The 16,834-nt window shown below is 37.2% G+C and overlaps 1 protein-coding gene across 1 annotated transcript in view; it reads right to left on the bottom strand.

Annotated features, from left to right (window-relative positions):
* CCDC7 (coiled-coil domain containing 7) overlaps positions 1-15,906 on the bottom strand; it is a 442,752-nt gene extending 426,846 nt beyond the window's left edge. Inside the window, exons 1-4 of the mRNA XM_028826154.2 lie at positions 15,635-15,906; positions 9,818-10,146; positions 8,289-8,381; positions 5,463-5,546 (exon numbers count right to left, since the gene is read on the bottom strand). Coding sequence (XP_028681987.2) covers positions 5,463-5,546; positions 8,289-8,381; positions 9,818-10,096 — 456 coding nt within the window. The 5' untranslated portion in view covers positions 10,097-10,146; positions 15,635-15,906. The remainder of the gene's footprint in view (positions 1-5,462; positions 5,547-8,288; positions 8,382-9,817; positions 10,147-15,634) is intronic.
* Between the last annotated feature and the right edge of the window lie 928 nt (positions 15,907-16,834).

Below are 16,834 nucleotides of genomic sequence, written 5' to 3'. Positions count from 1 at the left end.
ATGCCATTGTACTCCAGCCTGGGCAACAAGAGCAAAACTCTGTCTCAAAAGAAAAAAAATATATGTGTGTGTGTGTGTGTGTATATATATATATATGTATATATTTATATTTTTTATTTATTATTTATGTATATAGGTAAGGAATAAAATTTAAATTCCTCTCAGAAGAGCATTATATTTCTTTTCATACAGCAGCAAGTACAATAACAAAAAGCATCACCTTCCCAACACTATCTTCCCAATACAACTCTGTTCCTGCTAAATGGTCCAGAAAATCAAGATATAAAATATTATAATACTATTTAATATTTTTAATGAAAAATACAAAGTACTCGCTTGAGAAATTATAAGAGAAACTGAACAAATATACAAAACCCAATAGAAACTGAAATCCACATACACATTCAACCATTCTGTCTTTCACTTATAGTACAGTATTCAATAAATTTCATGAGCTATTTAACACTTCCTTATAAAACAGGTTTTGTGTTAGATGATTTTGCCCAACTGCAGGCTAATGTCCAGTGTTCTCAGCACATTTAAGGTAGGGTAGGCTAAGTTATGATGTTTGGTAGGTCAGGTGTATTAAATGCACTTTCACCATACGAAAAATTCAACTCACGATGGGTTTATCAGTATGTAACTCCCTCACAAGTTGAGGAGCATCCATAAACAGCTCAAAATATCAATATTTACCACTTAAATATCTAATGTTAAAGTGATTACATTTGCTACAAAAACAAAAATCCCACCCTATCAAATTGGGTAAAAGTTTTCAATTACATTATTAAAGTAAAATATTACTATGTGCATTCAGGGAGTAACATAAAATTGAACAAAAATTAAACTAGATAAATTAAATTTATCTTCCACAACACTAACTCTAGATCTGTGGTTCAAAAAGTAAAGTGCCATAGCAACAGCATCAGCACCACCTACAAGCATACTTATTAGTATTGAAAATTCTCAGGTCCCACCCTACCCTAGTAAATCAGAAAATCTAGAAGTAGGACTAGCAATTTGTGTTTTAACTAGACCTGCAGGTGATTGCTTTGCATGCTAAAAGTCTAAGAATCACTAAGCTAAATAATAAGAAAGCATAAATCTAAGCAAAAATGGCTGATACCCTTCAGGAAATATACCAAAGCAAATTAATGTCTGTGTCAGAAGAAAAATATTTTCAGCTACGTAAGTGTTTAGAAAATAATGTCCACTAAAGCACATTATACCTAGAAATAACTAATTTTTTCCACTGTCAAGAGATTCCAAGGTTCTCAAAACTTCCCTGCCTGCACTGGAACCTGATGGGAAACATTAGCATATATCAATTCAACCACTCATTGTAGCCACAGTTCTACAATAATTTAAACCACTCCTAGTTTAAGGAGAACAGTGCCTTTCTCAATTACTGAGGAAACCCACAGCATCAATTACTGATACTGCTAAATCTAGATCATTATTGATAAAAATGAGTGAAAAATAAAAACTGATCCACTGTGAAATGCCTTTTTATTTCGTAATGATTTGTTTAATCTTTTACTTACTGATAAGTAGACATTATATAATCTAGATAATCCTTTATGTGATTAAATACACATATACGTCAGGTATACATGATCCAAATTTTGACCCAATTTGAAATTTCTCTTGCCCCTCTCTTTATGAATTCTTTATATAATAGAGGTTATAAATTTAATATAGGTGAATTTATCAATATTGCCTTTTATGATTTGTATTTGTTTTGTGATTGTTTCTTGCTCCAGGTCATATACTTATATCAGTATCATATTTGATCATATATCAAATTAGTTTTTCCCCTTATAAATAACTAGTTGTTCCAAAGCCATTTATTATACTGCTGGCTCTGTCATCAACAAAATTTTCCATATACAGAAGGATCAATATCTGAGACTTTGTTCAATTTCATCAGTTCATCCAGGCTTGCACCAAAAGCACATAATCATAATTGATACAGCTGCATAATGAATCTTGATATCTGTTAGGGTAGGTCCTTTCGCCGTGTTCATTTTCTTCAGGTCTCACTTGGTTATTCTTGGTCTACTGAAATGCTATATATATAAAATTCAAAGTCAATTGTAAATTTGCATCAAGAAAAAACTATTAGGGTATTTGAAGAGTGATAACAGCAAAAAAAAAAAAAAAAAAATGTACAGTAGGGAAGTCCAAGGCCCTATGCTCCAATTTTGTTAGAACTCTGAAAAACAGTTAAATATTTAAAGCAACTAAGTAAAGCCACATCAATAAAATGTGGCTTGAACACCACAGCAGAATTGTGTGGTATTTTAACTCGGTCTTACCCTACCCTCTCCTCCAGCACAATAGAAGTCTTAAAAACAGCAACCCTCATTTTGAGTGGTTCTGGAGACAGCATAGCAGACATATTCCCAAGAAACTGTGTGAGTGTTTTGAGCTCTCTAGAGGTTCCCACTTTTGAGCTCTCTAGAGGTTCCCACTAAACTGAGTTAGTTTCACCTAACTCAGAACTCTCCTAGGGAAGAAAAGCAACTAAGTGGAGGGCCTTAAAAGTGTCCCTGTTTGCAGACAACATGAGCATATACATATTATATATATAGAAGACTCCACCGGAAACTTCTCAGAATTAATGAATAAATTCAGTAAACTGCAAAATACAAAATCAACATATAAAAATGAGTAGTATGTTTATATACTAACTGAAAAAGAAATCAAGAGACCAATCCCATTTATAATAGCTACAAAATAACATATAAGATACCTAGAAATAAATTTAACCAAGGAGGTAAAAGGTCTCTACAATGAAAATTATAAAATACTCATGAAAGAAATTAAAGACACACACAAAAAAACAAAAGACATCCTATGTTCATGGATTAGAAGAATTAATATTGATACTGGGCTTATGCCCAGTAGCATTTTGACAGGGATTTCACTGAATCTGCAGATAGCTTTCAGTAGTATGGTCATTTTAACAATATTAATTATTAATACCATGACATTCTTTACAGAAATAGAAAACAAATCCTAAAAATTCATGTAGAACCACAAAAGACCATAAGTAGCCAAAGCAATCCTGAGCAAAAAGAAGAAAGCTGGGAGCAACACACTATCTGACTTCAAAATGTACTACAAAGTTAGCCAGGCATGGTGGTTCATGCCTGTAATCCCAGCAGCTTGGGAAGCTGAGGCAAGAGGATCCCTCAAGTCCAGGAGTTCGAGGCTGCAGTGAGCTATGATTGTGCCACTGCACTCCAGCCTGGCCAAAAAAGTGAGACCTTGTCTCTTTAAAAAAAAAAAAAAAAAAAAAAAAAGCACACACACACACACACGTGCAAACACACACACAACATACTCTTCAAAGCTATAGTAGCCACAACAGTGTGGTGCTGGCGCAAAAACAGACACATAGACCAATGGAACCCAATAGAAAACCCAAAAAATGAATCCACTTATTTATAGCAAACAAATTTTCAACAAAAACACCAAGAACATTGGGAAAAGGACAGTCTTTTCAATAAATGGTGCTGGGAAAACTGAATATCCATAGGCAGAAGAATGAAGCTAGACCCCAATATCTCACCATATGCAAAAATCAGCTCAAAAACAGCTTAAAGACTTAAATATAAAACCCAAAACTATGAAACTACTGGAAGGAAACAGAGGAAATGCTTCAGGACATTGGTCTGAGAAAATATTTTATGGGTTAAGACCTCAAAAGCATAGGCAATACAAGGAAAAACACACAAGTGGTATTATATCAAACTAAAAACCTTCTGCACAGCAAGGGAAACAAACAGAGTGAAAACACAATCTTCAGAATGAGAAAAGATATTTGTAAAACAAATTCATCTAACGAGTGATAAATATTCAAAATATACAAGGAACTCAGACAACTCAATGGCAAAAAAAAATCTGATTTTAAAATAGGTAAATGGCTTGAATATTTCTCAAAAGAAAGATAAACAAATGGCTAAAAAGTATAGGAAAAAAATGCTCATCATCACTAATCATCAGGGAAATGTAAATTAAAACCACAATGAGATACCATCTCACCTCAGTTAGAATGGCTATTATCAAAAAGACAAAAAATAAATACTGACAAGGATGCAGAGAAAAAGGAACATATACACTTTTGGTGGAAATGTAAACTAGTAGAACGATAATGAAAAATAGCATGGAGTTTCCTCAAAAAACTACAAATAGAGCTACCATATGATCCAGCAATTTCACTACTGAGTGTATATCCACAGGAAAGGAAATCAGTACACTGAAGAGACATCTGTACTTCCATGTTTACTGCAGCACTAAACTGCAATAGCCAAGATATAGAATCAACCTAAATGGCCATCAATAGACAAATTAATAAAGAAAATGTGGCATATAGGGAGAATGGACTACTATTCAGCTGCTTTTAGTTCCAAAAAAGATTTCACTCTTAATTCCAAAAAAGAATTAAATAAATCCTGTCGTTCACAGCAACATGGATGGGCCGATAGGATATTATATTAAGAGAAATAAGTCAGGAACAGAAAGATAAATATTTCATGTTCTCACCAATATGCAAATACTAAAACAAGCGGCTCTCACAGAAGCAGAGGGTAGAATTATGATTACTAGAGGTTGGAAAGGGTAGGGGTGAGGGAGGATAGGGAGAGGTTGGTTAAAGGATAAAAAATTACAGTTAGATAAGAGGAATAAGTTATAGTGTTCTACAGCCCTATAGGGTAACCACAGCTAACAACAGTTTATTTTATATATATATATGTATTCAAATAGCTAGAAGAGAGTATTTTGAATGTTCCCATCACAAAGAAATGATAAGTATTTGAGGTAATGAATATGCTAATTACTCTAATTTGACCACTACACATTGTATGTATCAAAATATCACTATGTACCCCACAAATATGTATAATTATTACATGGCAATTTAAATACTATTACCAAGAAAAGCAATAAATTAAGTGTATTCTATTATAAGAAAAAAAGACAATTTCAACAATTCCACTGCAGTCTTACCTTTTACTCACAGCTAACTGATAAGGGTTATGGTACTAAACCATGATTATGTGGTCATTCTCTGTAATGGTCAATCATTCTCTCTTTGAGGCTGATTGCCACAACCTTAATATTTATTAACTACCTTGTAACTACTTACATGCTCTTAGTGAGGGAATATGGCAGATTCATTAAGATTCACACAACTATTGAAGAATTAATTTAAAGTTCATGTCTTATTTGTGGTGGTTCAGTGGCATAATCTTTGCATTTGGGCATAGTAAAAACCCTTGATGATGATTTAAAAAAAGAATAAAAAATAAATAAATAATGCTTTCCAATGCCATTTATAATTTCTTAAGACACTGAATCTAGGTTAATGTTGGCTGACTGTATAGCAGATTCAATTTTCAACAACCAGTACAAGTCTGATATTTTATACTTGGCCGTATATACAGAATACATACATTTTGTTCTTCTTTAAGTGCTGTTTCTAGCTGAGTTGCAAATTGTGAACAACATGTCAAGAATGAATTCATATCATCCCCAATCTTTTGAAAAGAATAATAAAACATAAAGTTACTTTTATTTAAGAGTCCATATGCATGTCTGTCTTTTTCTAGCATATTTACTTTTTGAAAAATTTTAACTTTGCTTAATTTACGTCCCTTCAAACATTTACGGCAAGAAGCCATGCTTCAAATGTCATACTTGCAAATTCTCCCAGAGAGAAAACATGGAAGAAAGTACATTCTGGGAAGTGGCCCATCGGTGACATATACCCAGCTATGTCTCTCCTCTCATTCATCTCTACACAGTTCCAGAAAATCCAGCATCCCAGCCTATGACTACTACCTATGACATCTAACTGTATACTTGCCATGAACTGCAGTCTTCTGCTCTCACCTAATGGGCAATGTAAAACTTTGAGGAAAAAAACAGTTACAGCTTAAATATCATAATGATCAAATCCCTTCTAGTAAAGCAGTGATTTGTAAATCAGAGAATTGACTCATGATAAACAAATATTACAGGCTTATATACAGTTAGAATTTTCATAGAGTGGTTCTCCATGAAGAATGTATTCCCTGAGCATTACATTTAAAGATACTGAGCCAGGTGCGGTGGCTCACACCTGTAATCCTAGCCCTTTGGGAGGCTGAGGCAGGTGGATCACTTGAGGTCAGGAGTTCAAGACCAGCCTGGCCAACATGGCGAAATCCTGTCTCTACTAAAAATACAAAAAAATTAGCTGGGCGTGGTGGCGCACACCAGTAATCCCAGCTATGTGGGTGGCTGAGGCACGAAAAACGCTTGAATCCAGGAGGCAGCAGTTGCAGTGAGCCAAGATCATACCACCGCACTCCAGCCTAGGTCACAGAGCAAGACTCTGTCTCAAAAAAATAAAAATAAATAAAATAAAACAAACAAATAAATAAATAAATATACCGAGAGGCTCACATACTTTTTGACACAATAAAGACCTTTAATCATAAAGGAGACAGGGAAAAAAAACTAAAATAATCCAGCAGAGAGGAAAATGAACAGATTAGTGTTACTAATCACAAATATAAAGGGAAACCATTAGCCCACTTCTTCCACCCACATTCAGGTGCCACAAATATAGAGAAGATAGAGAAATATAGAGAAGATAGAGATTGATTTGACTGAGTTTATAATTTAACAAATAAGACCAATAAAGCAGAACAGGGCAAGAGAGTTAAGTACGCATGAAAGGGAGTGATAACAATAGTGGACCATGCTATTTAAGCTGGGTAAGTAAGGGCACAAGGAGGATTTGGGACACTAAAAAGGCAGCAGGACCAATGGATTATGGTTCCCTGTGAAATCAAAGGATTTTTGGAGTCAGAATTTTGGACAGACTGAGTGGGAAAGACAGGAGGTAGTGGCCAGAGATTAGGATGACTGAAATTCAAATTCTGAAACAGTTATGGTAAGGAATACAGGATATCACTCTGTCAATTAGTGGCTGAGGTAAAATAAAATACAAGATCATTGGAGGAAAGAAATTCAGTAAAATAAAGGCGGTATCCGAAGGGCTGATTTCTTCAATTTTTTCAGTATTGGAGACCACAGGAATGTGAACTTAATTTCATTTTATTTTATTTTATTTGTTGGTGGTTTTTTTTTTCAACTTTTATTTTAGATTTAGTGGGTACATGAGAAGGTTTGTTACCTGGATATATTGCTCAATGCTGAGGTTTGGGGTATCAATGATCCCATCACCCAAGTCCTGAGCACAGTACCCAATAGCTAGTTTTTCAACCCTTACCCCACTTCCCTCCCACCTCTAGTCATACCCGTTTCTTTTGAACTTCAATTTTAGAGTTTAGTTTTGGTTCTTTGATTCAATCCTGGCAGGGCTTCAAAACATAATAACCACAAGGTCGTGCAGGATAAGGATTGTGATTACACAGTCCTTTTAATAGTTGGGTAATGACCACCACAATAAAAATATAAAACATTTCCATTATTTCAAAAAGCTTCACTGTACTCCTTTGCAGTCAATTCTCCCCTCCTACCTTAGCTCAAGACAACCACTGGTCCTTTACTACAGTTTTCCCTTTCCCAGAATTTCATATAAATAGAATCATATGGTATGCAGCCCTATTTATTTAGCTTCCCCACATCCTAATGTTTTTGAGATTCATCCACATGGTTCTATGTGTCAGTAGTTTGTTTCCTTTATTGTGAAGAGTATTTCATTGTATGCTATACTACAATTTGCTTGTCCATTCACCAGTTAGTAAATATTTGGGTTGCTGGATTCAGTAGCTATTCTGGCTATTATGAACAAAATTTCTATAAACATTTATATACAAGTCTTTGTGAGGATGTATGTGTTCATTAATCTTGGATAATCACTTAAGAGTAGAACTGGTGGTTATCTTTTAAGTATATGTTAAACTTCATGAGCAGCTGTCAAACTGTTTCTCAACATAGCAGTCCCATTTGTGTTCCCACCAGCTCTGTATGAGAGTTCCAGTGGCCCCGTATCTTTACCAAAACTTGATTATTGTCTATCTTTAAAATTTTGGTCATTCCTAATGGGTATGTAGAACTCCTTTTCTGCAACCTTCTTGGCAAAATTCAGGTCAAGAGGGATTTGGTTGGGTTGAGTAATTTTCTAAGAGGATCATTTTCATAGATGGGAAATTCATTCCGAGAACATATAAGTAATCCAAAAGAAAATATTTTAAATTTATATTTTTGAAAAGAAAATCGACCCTTTTCAGTGTTAATGTCTCTATATTAGGGTTGCATATACTTACAGATAAAGATAATTCTTCATTTTCACGCTTTACAAATGGTTCTTCTCCATTCTGATCACAGTGTCCATAGGTTTCTTCCAAAGTGGAAACAACCTGTAAAAAAAAAAAAAAAAAATCAAAGCCAATTTGATACTTTAATAGTTTAAAATTAACTACATTAAATGTAAATAATAGTCAATCAATTATGCTAGGACCTTTTTACCAGTAAGACTTATTTCTTCCAGTGCCACAAACTTAAATTTTCCATCCCATACCCAATTTCATGTCATCATGAGGAAAAAGCAATATTCCTTAACCTTACTCCCTAGCAAAAGAGAGATGCTCTGTGACTCTAACATTTCTGTGTTGATAGGTATCTTAAAACTGGGAGGGCCTGTCCATGAGTGGTTGAAGCATTAAGTAGAGGTTTCTTCAAAGTCTGCCTTGATTTTCTCCTCCAAAGAGAGTTAGGGAATATTGAAAGATGGAGACCAGAAAGCAATGAATTTTTAAAGAAAATTATCTGGCCTAACCCCTCAAACTTTCAACAAACTTGTACTGTACAAGTTTGATGTACTGTATCTTTTTTTTATATTTGTGCGCTTCCTCATCATTCTCACTTGATATTTGGTACATTTACAATTCAATTCTGGATCGCGATGAAAAAAAAAGAAACTCAGAAAAAGTAAAATTTTTCCCCACATCAAAAGCTAAAGTTTCGGCTGGGTGCGGTGGCTCACACCTGTAATCGCAGCACTTTGGGAAGCCGAGGCGAGTGGATCACCTGAGGTCAAGAGTTTGAGACCAGCCTGACCAGTATGGTGAAACCCCATCTCTACTAAAAATACAAAAATTAGCCGGGCGTGGTGGCATGCTCCTGTAGTCCCAGCTACTCGGGAGGCTGAGACAGGAAAATTGTTTGAACCCGGGAGGCAGAAGTTGCAGTGAGCCAAGATCATGCCACGGCACTCCAGCCTGGGCAAAAGAGCGAGACTTCATTTCAAGAAACAAAAAAAGAGCTAAAGTTTCTGAAATGCGGAGTTTAACATAGTAGAAATGCAGGACTTAGGAAGGCCTGCTTGCAAGGTTGGCCTTAACCTGGCATCTGAGAACTTGGATATCAGGAGGGTTCTCCCCATTCACTGACAGGAGCTCACTGTCCCTAAACTGTTTGTATAATGTGGTTTATACTGAACCTCCTTTCCTTGTGAGAGTCTGAAATTTTCGTACATGCTAAGCACAGAGTGAATAGTAAACTCCCAATAAATCCCAGGGCACTAAGTTTCTAATGATTTTCTCCAACAGACATTTCATATGTGTTGTCACAATTCATTGCTAAAGAAATTAAGCATTCCCTGGGTGACTCTAAGGGGAAAAGACTCTTGCAAGCTTAGATCTGGTTTTCTCCTAATTTCACCTCATGTGCCTACTGTAATAAATCTTAACCATCAGTATGACTATATGTGGAGTCATGTGAGTTCTCCTAGAATATCACCAAACCTGGGGTGATCATGGGGTCCCTGCAACACAGAAACTAACAAGCCTCTTACCATCTTCAGATGTTTGATAACTTTTCCAATCATTTCATCTCCTGGTAGTAAGTTCTTTGTCTTACTCGATGGAATGGGCAAAGCATACCGTACAATGGATTCTCCTGTTGGTGGAGATCTCAGGACCATTGGTTCAATTTTATCATGAATTAACTTTGCATTATGTTTTTCCTTCAGTTTAGGTGATAGTGGTAAATTATGTAGTCCTTTTTTGCTGGTTAATGCTGGAAGAGTTGCCGATTTGTTACTGGTGGTCAACAGATGCTTTACTGGTTTCATTTTGTTACGACTTGGCTTCCAAATTATAGATGAAAAAAATTTATTCCTCCCTGTGAAAAAAAATTAAAAGAGATTCAGAGAAAACACCAGGCTCTAATTAAATTCACATACTACATTTCTCTTTCTCTGATGCTTTAGCAATTTGCTCAGAGTACATTAAGCAACTTCTGGAAGCTACAATTACACTTCAGGCTTTTTTGAGTCACAGTTACTCAAACAAAACAAAGAAAAATAGAATGCAGTTATCACAATATCTAACGTATATCAAGAAGTTATTTAAACCTAAGTATAATAACAATAACAGTAAAAGCTCTATCGTTTTTAATCTAAGGTATGCCCTTTATGTACAGCATTATTCCATTTTACATGAGAGTAAACTGAGCTCAGACGAGTTAAGTGACTAACCAAGAGTCACACAGCTAATAAGTGCTAAATTTTTCAGAATTACAACATAGGTCAAATTGGCTACAAATCTTGCTTCTTTTCTATACCCTTTGCTCTCCATATGGAAAATGTTGGGTTATTTTACCTATAGGACTTATAGCATTTCCTGTAAGTAAGGAGGGTTGTAGATGAAAACATTTCAGATTTAAAATGATAAAAGGATTATCAATTGCCATGAAGATGGTGAATCCTAAAATCAACTTTGAAAAAATGAAAAATAGAAAGGAAAATATTCCTAACAACAGAAAACAACAAGAACAAAAAAAATTTTAACTGTAAGAAACCCCTAAACGAAGGCTAATTTGTTTATGGGGCATTTAGGATACGAATATAGGGACTGAAGAAGCCAGAAGCAACAATGAGAGAATACACTCAGGAAAAAAAAATTACATTTTCTTCCTACTTTTCTCCCATATTTGAGCTAATATATGTCCTTAATATACATCTTTATTCCCACAGGAGCAGTAGTCTTGGCCCAAGGTATCATTAGGGTAATATTAAGGCAGCATCAAAGCTATGCTAAGAAAGTATAAACTAGATAGGTCTTAGGCTTTTATTCCTCTATTTTTCTCTCCCCTCAAAGCTGACTAAGACTCAGGACAATGCCACCTCCCAAATAGTTTAAAAGTATAAGCCTAACCATGGAAATTGTCAAGTACAGTGGCAAAATTAAGATAAAGTAACGTAACACTGGTACTCTGTTATCTGAAGCTCTCTGTACTTCAGCTTGTCCCATTGTTATGTGTTGAACTATGTCCCTGAGAAAAATATGTTCAAGTCCTAAGCCCCCAGCACTTTGAATGTGACCTTACTTGAAAATAGGGCCTTTGCAGCTATGATAAAGTTAAGATGGGTCCTAAATCCAGTTACTGGTGTCACTACAAGAAGACCGTATAGCGACAGGCAGAAATTAAAGTGATGCACCTCTAAGCTAAGGAATATCAAGGATTGCTAACATCCACCAGAAGCTTGTAAAAACCAATGAGATTCTTCCCTAGAGCCTTCAGCAGGGAACATGGTTTTGCTGAAACCTTGATTTCAGTTTTCTGGCCTCCAGAATTATGAAATAATAAATTTCTGTTGTTCTAAGCCACCCAGTTTGTGGTACTTTGTTACAGCAGCACTAATGTCTTAGTCTGTTGAGGCTGCTATAACAAAACACTATAAATTGCATAGCTTATAAACAAGAAACATTTATTTCTCACAGTTCTGGAGACAGGAAAGTCCAACGACAAGGCACCAGCAGAGTTGGTGTCTGATGAAAGCCCAGACGCCAAATAAATGGTGCCTTCTCTCTGTGTCCTCACATGATGGAAGGAGCAAGGGAGCTTTTTCAGACCTCTTTTATAAGGGCACTAGGTCCATTTATGAAGGTGCTTTACTCATGACCTAATCATCTCCTAAAGGGCCCACCTCCTAATTCTACCATACGTTGAACTGGGGTCCAATTTCAACATGCGAATTTGGGGATGACCCAAGCATTCAGACCAAAGGAAATATCTAGCACTTCAAAAACAAACACACCCACATACTTTCCCTAAACTTCCAGGAGGAACACAGGCTGGGAACTGGCTTTTGATCATTTCCTAATAATAGATTATCAGATAAAGTAGGTGACACCCCAAGGGTATATGAGTTCACAGGCCAAAACTACTTGACAACTGAAAAAAACAACCATTAAAAAATAAAAATAGGCCAGGCGCATTGGCTCACACCTGTAATCCCAGTACTCTGGGAGGCAGAGGCGGGTGGATCACCTGAGGCCAGGAGTTCGAGACCAGCCTGGCCAACATGGTGAAACCCTGTCTCTATTAAAAATACAAAAAATTATCCAAGCGTGGTGGTGGGCACCTGTAGTCCCAGCTACTCGGGAGGCTGAGGCAGGAGAATCGCTTAAACTAGGAGGCGGAAGTTGCAGCAAGCTGAGATTGCACCACTGCACTCCAGCCTAGGGGATATAGCAAGACTCCACCTCAAATAAACAAATAAATATAAAAATAAGAAACTAAAAAACATGTTTTAGTTGTAGAATCATTAAAACAGAGAGACTAAAAATATATAAACACACAGAAAGAGAATATTAGCCATATAAAACAGGTATAAGAGGTATTTTTAAGACCCAAGTGAAAATATTAAAAAATGAAAAATATAATAGATAAAATAGCACAAGTAATCACAAAATAATACTGCTGAAGAATAAAAATTGATGCAAAGAACAAAAACGGTTGAGGAATAATCCAGCTGAAGAATAAAAAATGATGCAAAGATCAGCAGCATTTATCACATATTGTTGAACATTAATAAAATACACATCAATAGTGATAAGTATTAAAAGTTAGTAGCAGGTTTGAAAAAAATATAATTAGCAATTCTACTGAAAATGAGAAAATAAAGGCCTATATATTTGTTAATAACAATAAACATGATTGAATTTTTGGAGAAGCAGTATCTAATATTCAGAAGATCATCCAATAAATAATAAAAGACCAATAATAGTATTTTTTTATTTGCCAGAAATCACGGCAAAAGTTGATTTATGCAAAACACAAATATCAATACCAAATAGTATAATATACTATTTCAGAGAATAACATATAAAAACAAATAATACAACTTACAGATGTTATAAATAAAATCACTTTGAATAAAGTTTTAAAAACTAATAATTTCTCAATTACTTTGGACACATGGACAGCAGATAACAATTGTTGATGTAATTATGAATTTCCAAAATCCAGATATTTCAATATGTGAACATTTATTAGGATTTTAACAAGTAGATGATGACACCCCGCTGGAAAAGAATCATATACATGTTTAAGAGATTACTTATAAAAAAATTAAAATTAAAAACATATAATATATATGGGGCCAGGGATACATGCCCTTAAATACGTCTGACAAGCACAAACAGAAAATTCGCAAAAACTAAAATTCTAAGACATTTTATACAACTTGCTGTTACATTCTTTAAACTAGGTTGTAAACAATAGAATGAAAATATCTTTTTTTTTTTTTTTTTTTTTGAGACGGAGTCTCGCTGTGTCTCCCAGGCTGGAGTGCAGTGGCGTGATCTCGGCTCACTGCAAGCTCCGCCTCCCGGGTTCACGCCATTCTCCCGCCTCAGCCTCCCAAGTAGCTGGGACTACAAGCGCCCGCCACCACGCCCGGCTAGTTTTTTGTATTTTTAGTAGAGACGGGGTTTCACCATGTTAGCCAGGATAGTCTCGATCTCCTGACCTCGTGATCCACCCGCCTCGGCCTCCCAAAGTGCTGGGATTACAGGCTTGAGCCACCGCGCCCGGCCGAATGAAAATATCTTAATAGCACTGAAAATGTTTATTTCATCCAAGAATTATACAACTGCTTTTTTGTTTTGATGATACACTATAGTTAATTGAATGCATAGTCATCAAGCATAATTTTTAAATCATAGTCAAATATCACTTAGCAAAGATAACTTGATACCAGTGTCACTAAAAATCCATTTGAAGGAAGAACACAATGCTCTACTGGAAACTACTGATGATAATAGTAAATACATACATTATAGCACTTGAACCAAAGCCCCTGCAAAATATTCCCTTTTACATTTTTCTTTTTTTTTTTTTCTTTTTTTTTTTTTTTGAGACAGAGTTTCACTCTTGTCACCCAGGCTGGAGTACAATGGAGCAATCTTGGCTCACTGCAACCTTCGCCTCCCGGGTTCAAGCGATTCTCCTGCCTCAGCCTCCCGAGTAGCTAGGATTACAGGTACCCGCTGCCACGCCCAGCTAATTTTTGTATTTTTAGTAGTGACAGGGTTTCACCACATTGGCCAAGCTGGTCTCACACTCCTGACCTCAGGTTATCCGCCCACCTCGGCCTCCCAGAGTGCTGGGATTACACGCCTGAGCCACCGTGACTGCCCCCTTTTACATTATTCTCATACCGATTGTGACATGATGCTTTAAGTAAAAATTAATGTTACAAGCAAAATGATGCAGAAACCAAGATTAAATTTACAAAATTGAAAAGCCTCAAAAGAATTCTGAATAAATTACATTGCCAAAGAAACTCCATCAAAACCATCAGGTCCAAGCAAACATCAAAAATTCCACCAAAACCATCAGGACCAGCAAACAGGATGTAAGAAGAGTGGCCAATGAGCCAATAAGTAAAACCAAAAGGGCACATATACATAGAAAGCAAGGAAAAGAAAATGTCACCAAGGACGAAGCGATGAACTATGTCAAATGCTGAGTCAAGTAAAATGAAGACTAAGAGCTGACACTGGATTTGGCAACATGGAGGTAGGTCATTTGTAACCTGAAGAACAGAACGGCAACAATTTCAGTAGAATGATCGAGGTAAATATCTGACTTACCGTTCAAAAGAAAGGAAGTAAGAACAAAGAATTGAATACAACCACTGTAGACAAATTTTACTACAAAAGGGAGGAAAGAAATAGAGTATTACTAGAAGAAAACATGGTCAAGAGGAAAGTTCGATGGAAAAAAGAACAAGTGTATTATGGATTGCATTGTGTCCTCTCCCCCCAAAAAAGTGTGAGGAAAGGAAGGAAGGAAGGAAGGCAGGAAGGCAGGCCGGCCGGCCGGCCACGCTCACTTAGTGCAAAAAAAAAGAGAAAAAAGAACCTGACAAATGCTCCGATGAAGTTCACATAAATACAAAAATAGAGTCACACGCAATGAATACCTGTATTAGCAAGCAAATATTTAAGGATTTTACATATTTAATTCATTTATCCCTCCTAACAATGCTAGGAAGTGGATGTCAGCATTACTTCGCCCAAGTGCATCTGTCCCTTTCCGCCACCACGACAAATGTTTTCTGGTTTCATCCTTCAAGGATTAATGTACATTCATTTCAAACCCTTTAATGACAGTGTACAAAATCGAGGAGAGCGGCAAGGGTCGGCAGGGGGCGTAGGGAAAGGATGATTTGCCTTCGATCCCAGATCTTGCATAAAAAGCAGCACAACCGCCACGGAGGCAGCCACGCAGCGGGAAAACTAAGTGCAAACCCAGGACTCTCCCGAAACCCTCAGGTCCGGCTGAGAGAGCCGCTCGCGAGGCTCCCGGCCCTGTGTACCTGCTGAGACTGTGGGAAGTCGGGTGACTGGGCGGTTTGGCCTTGCCAAGGCTGGCTCTAAGGTGAAAAACTATTTGCCTGAGGAAGATGGCAATTCCGAGCCTGCCAGACTTCCTTCGAGACAGAAGCCTGAAAACTCCTCAGACTCCAGCCCCACCCTTTTACAAACTGACGTTTGTGCTGAAAGAAAAGGCCCGGCCTCTGCGCCCCCGGGCGGCAGCAAAGACCGCCGGGCGCCCGCCGCCGGCGCCGGATGGGGCCGTTGATGCCACGTCCCAGACGCCCGACGCCACGACGCCTTGGCGCCGCCGACGTCGCTGACGCTGCGGGCGTGAGCTGCGCGCCAAGAGCGGCAGAGGAGACGCAGTTTGGCTGCTGTGGGGATCTGACGGAAGGTTGATAATGTCCATGGGCACGTCGGCCTCCTCCTTCCTTATTCTTTCCGATGTGTAATTCCGGGACGCCCGCGGAGCGCAGATTCATCGAGGCATTTGGCCTAGAGGCCTGCGAAGGAGAAATAAAATACAGGCCTGGTAGGACCTTTAAGAACCTGGACCTTTAAGAACCTGGGCTTCGCCTGCAAAACCGGAGCCCCAGTCCTTCATTCATCTGCTATCTCCTCAAGCTCTTTTCAGTGTATTGTGGAGTTCATTACCAGACTCTAAGCTCGCACGGAAGTGTACATCAGCTTTGTGATCTTAAAAGCAAAACAAAATCAAATGGACTAGGAATTAACTCGAAGCAGAGTTGTGACACTTAAGTGGTTTCTTGCCATCAGCTTCCACGCACTGCTTTAATATGCAATTTTACAAGATAGAGTTTTTTTCGATAATTTGACCTCAAGAAATATATTAATTTTGTCTTTAAGTTGAACAAAGTAAAATGTTTTTAATATTTTAAAATATTAATTGGTTCTCACTTATTAGGTGGGAATTGAACAATGAGAACACTTGGACACAGGAAGGGGAACATCACACACCGGGGCCTGTTGTGGGATGGGGGGAGGGGGGAGGGATAGCATTAGGAGATATACCTAATGTAAATGACGAGTTAATGGGTGCAGCACACCAACATGGCACATGTATACATATGTAACAAACCTGCACGTTGTGCACATGTACCCTAGAACTTAAAAGTACAAAAAAAAAAAGAAAAATACACATATAGACTGTGGTAGGGGGCGGCAGGGGAGATCAATTT

Source organism: Macaca mulatta, chromosome 9 (genome assembly GCF_049350105.2).
Source record: "Macaca mulatta isolate MMU2019108-1 chromosome 9, T2T-MMU8v2.0, whole genome shotgun sequence".
In the NCBI taxonomy this organism is placed as follows: Eukaryota; Metazoa; Chordata; class Mammalia; order Primates; family Cercopithecidae; genus Macaca; species Macaca mulatta.
Note: the sequence above shows the minus strand (reverse complement) of the source record. Positions and strands in the feature narration are given on the sequence as shown.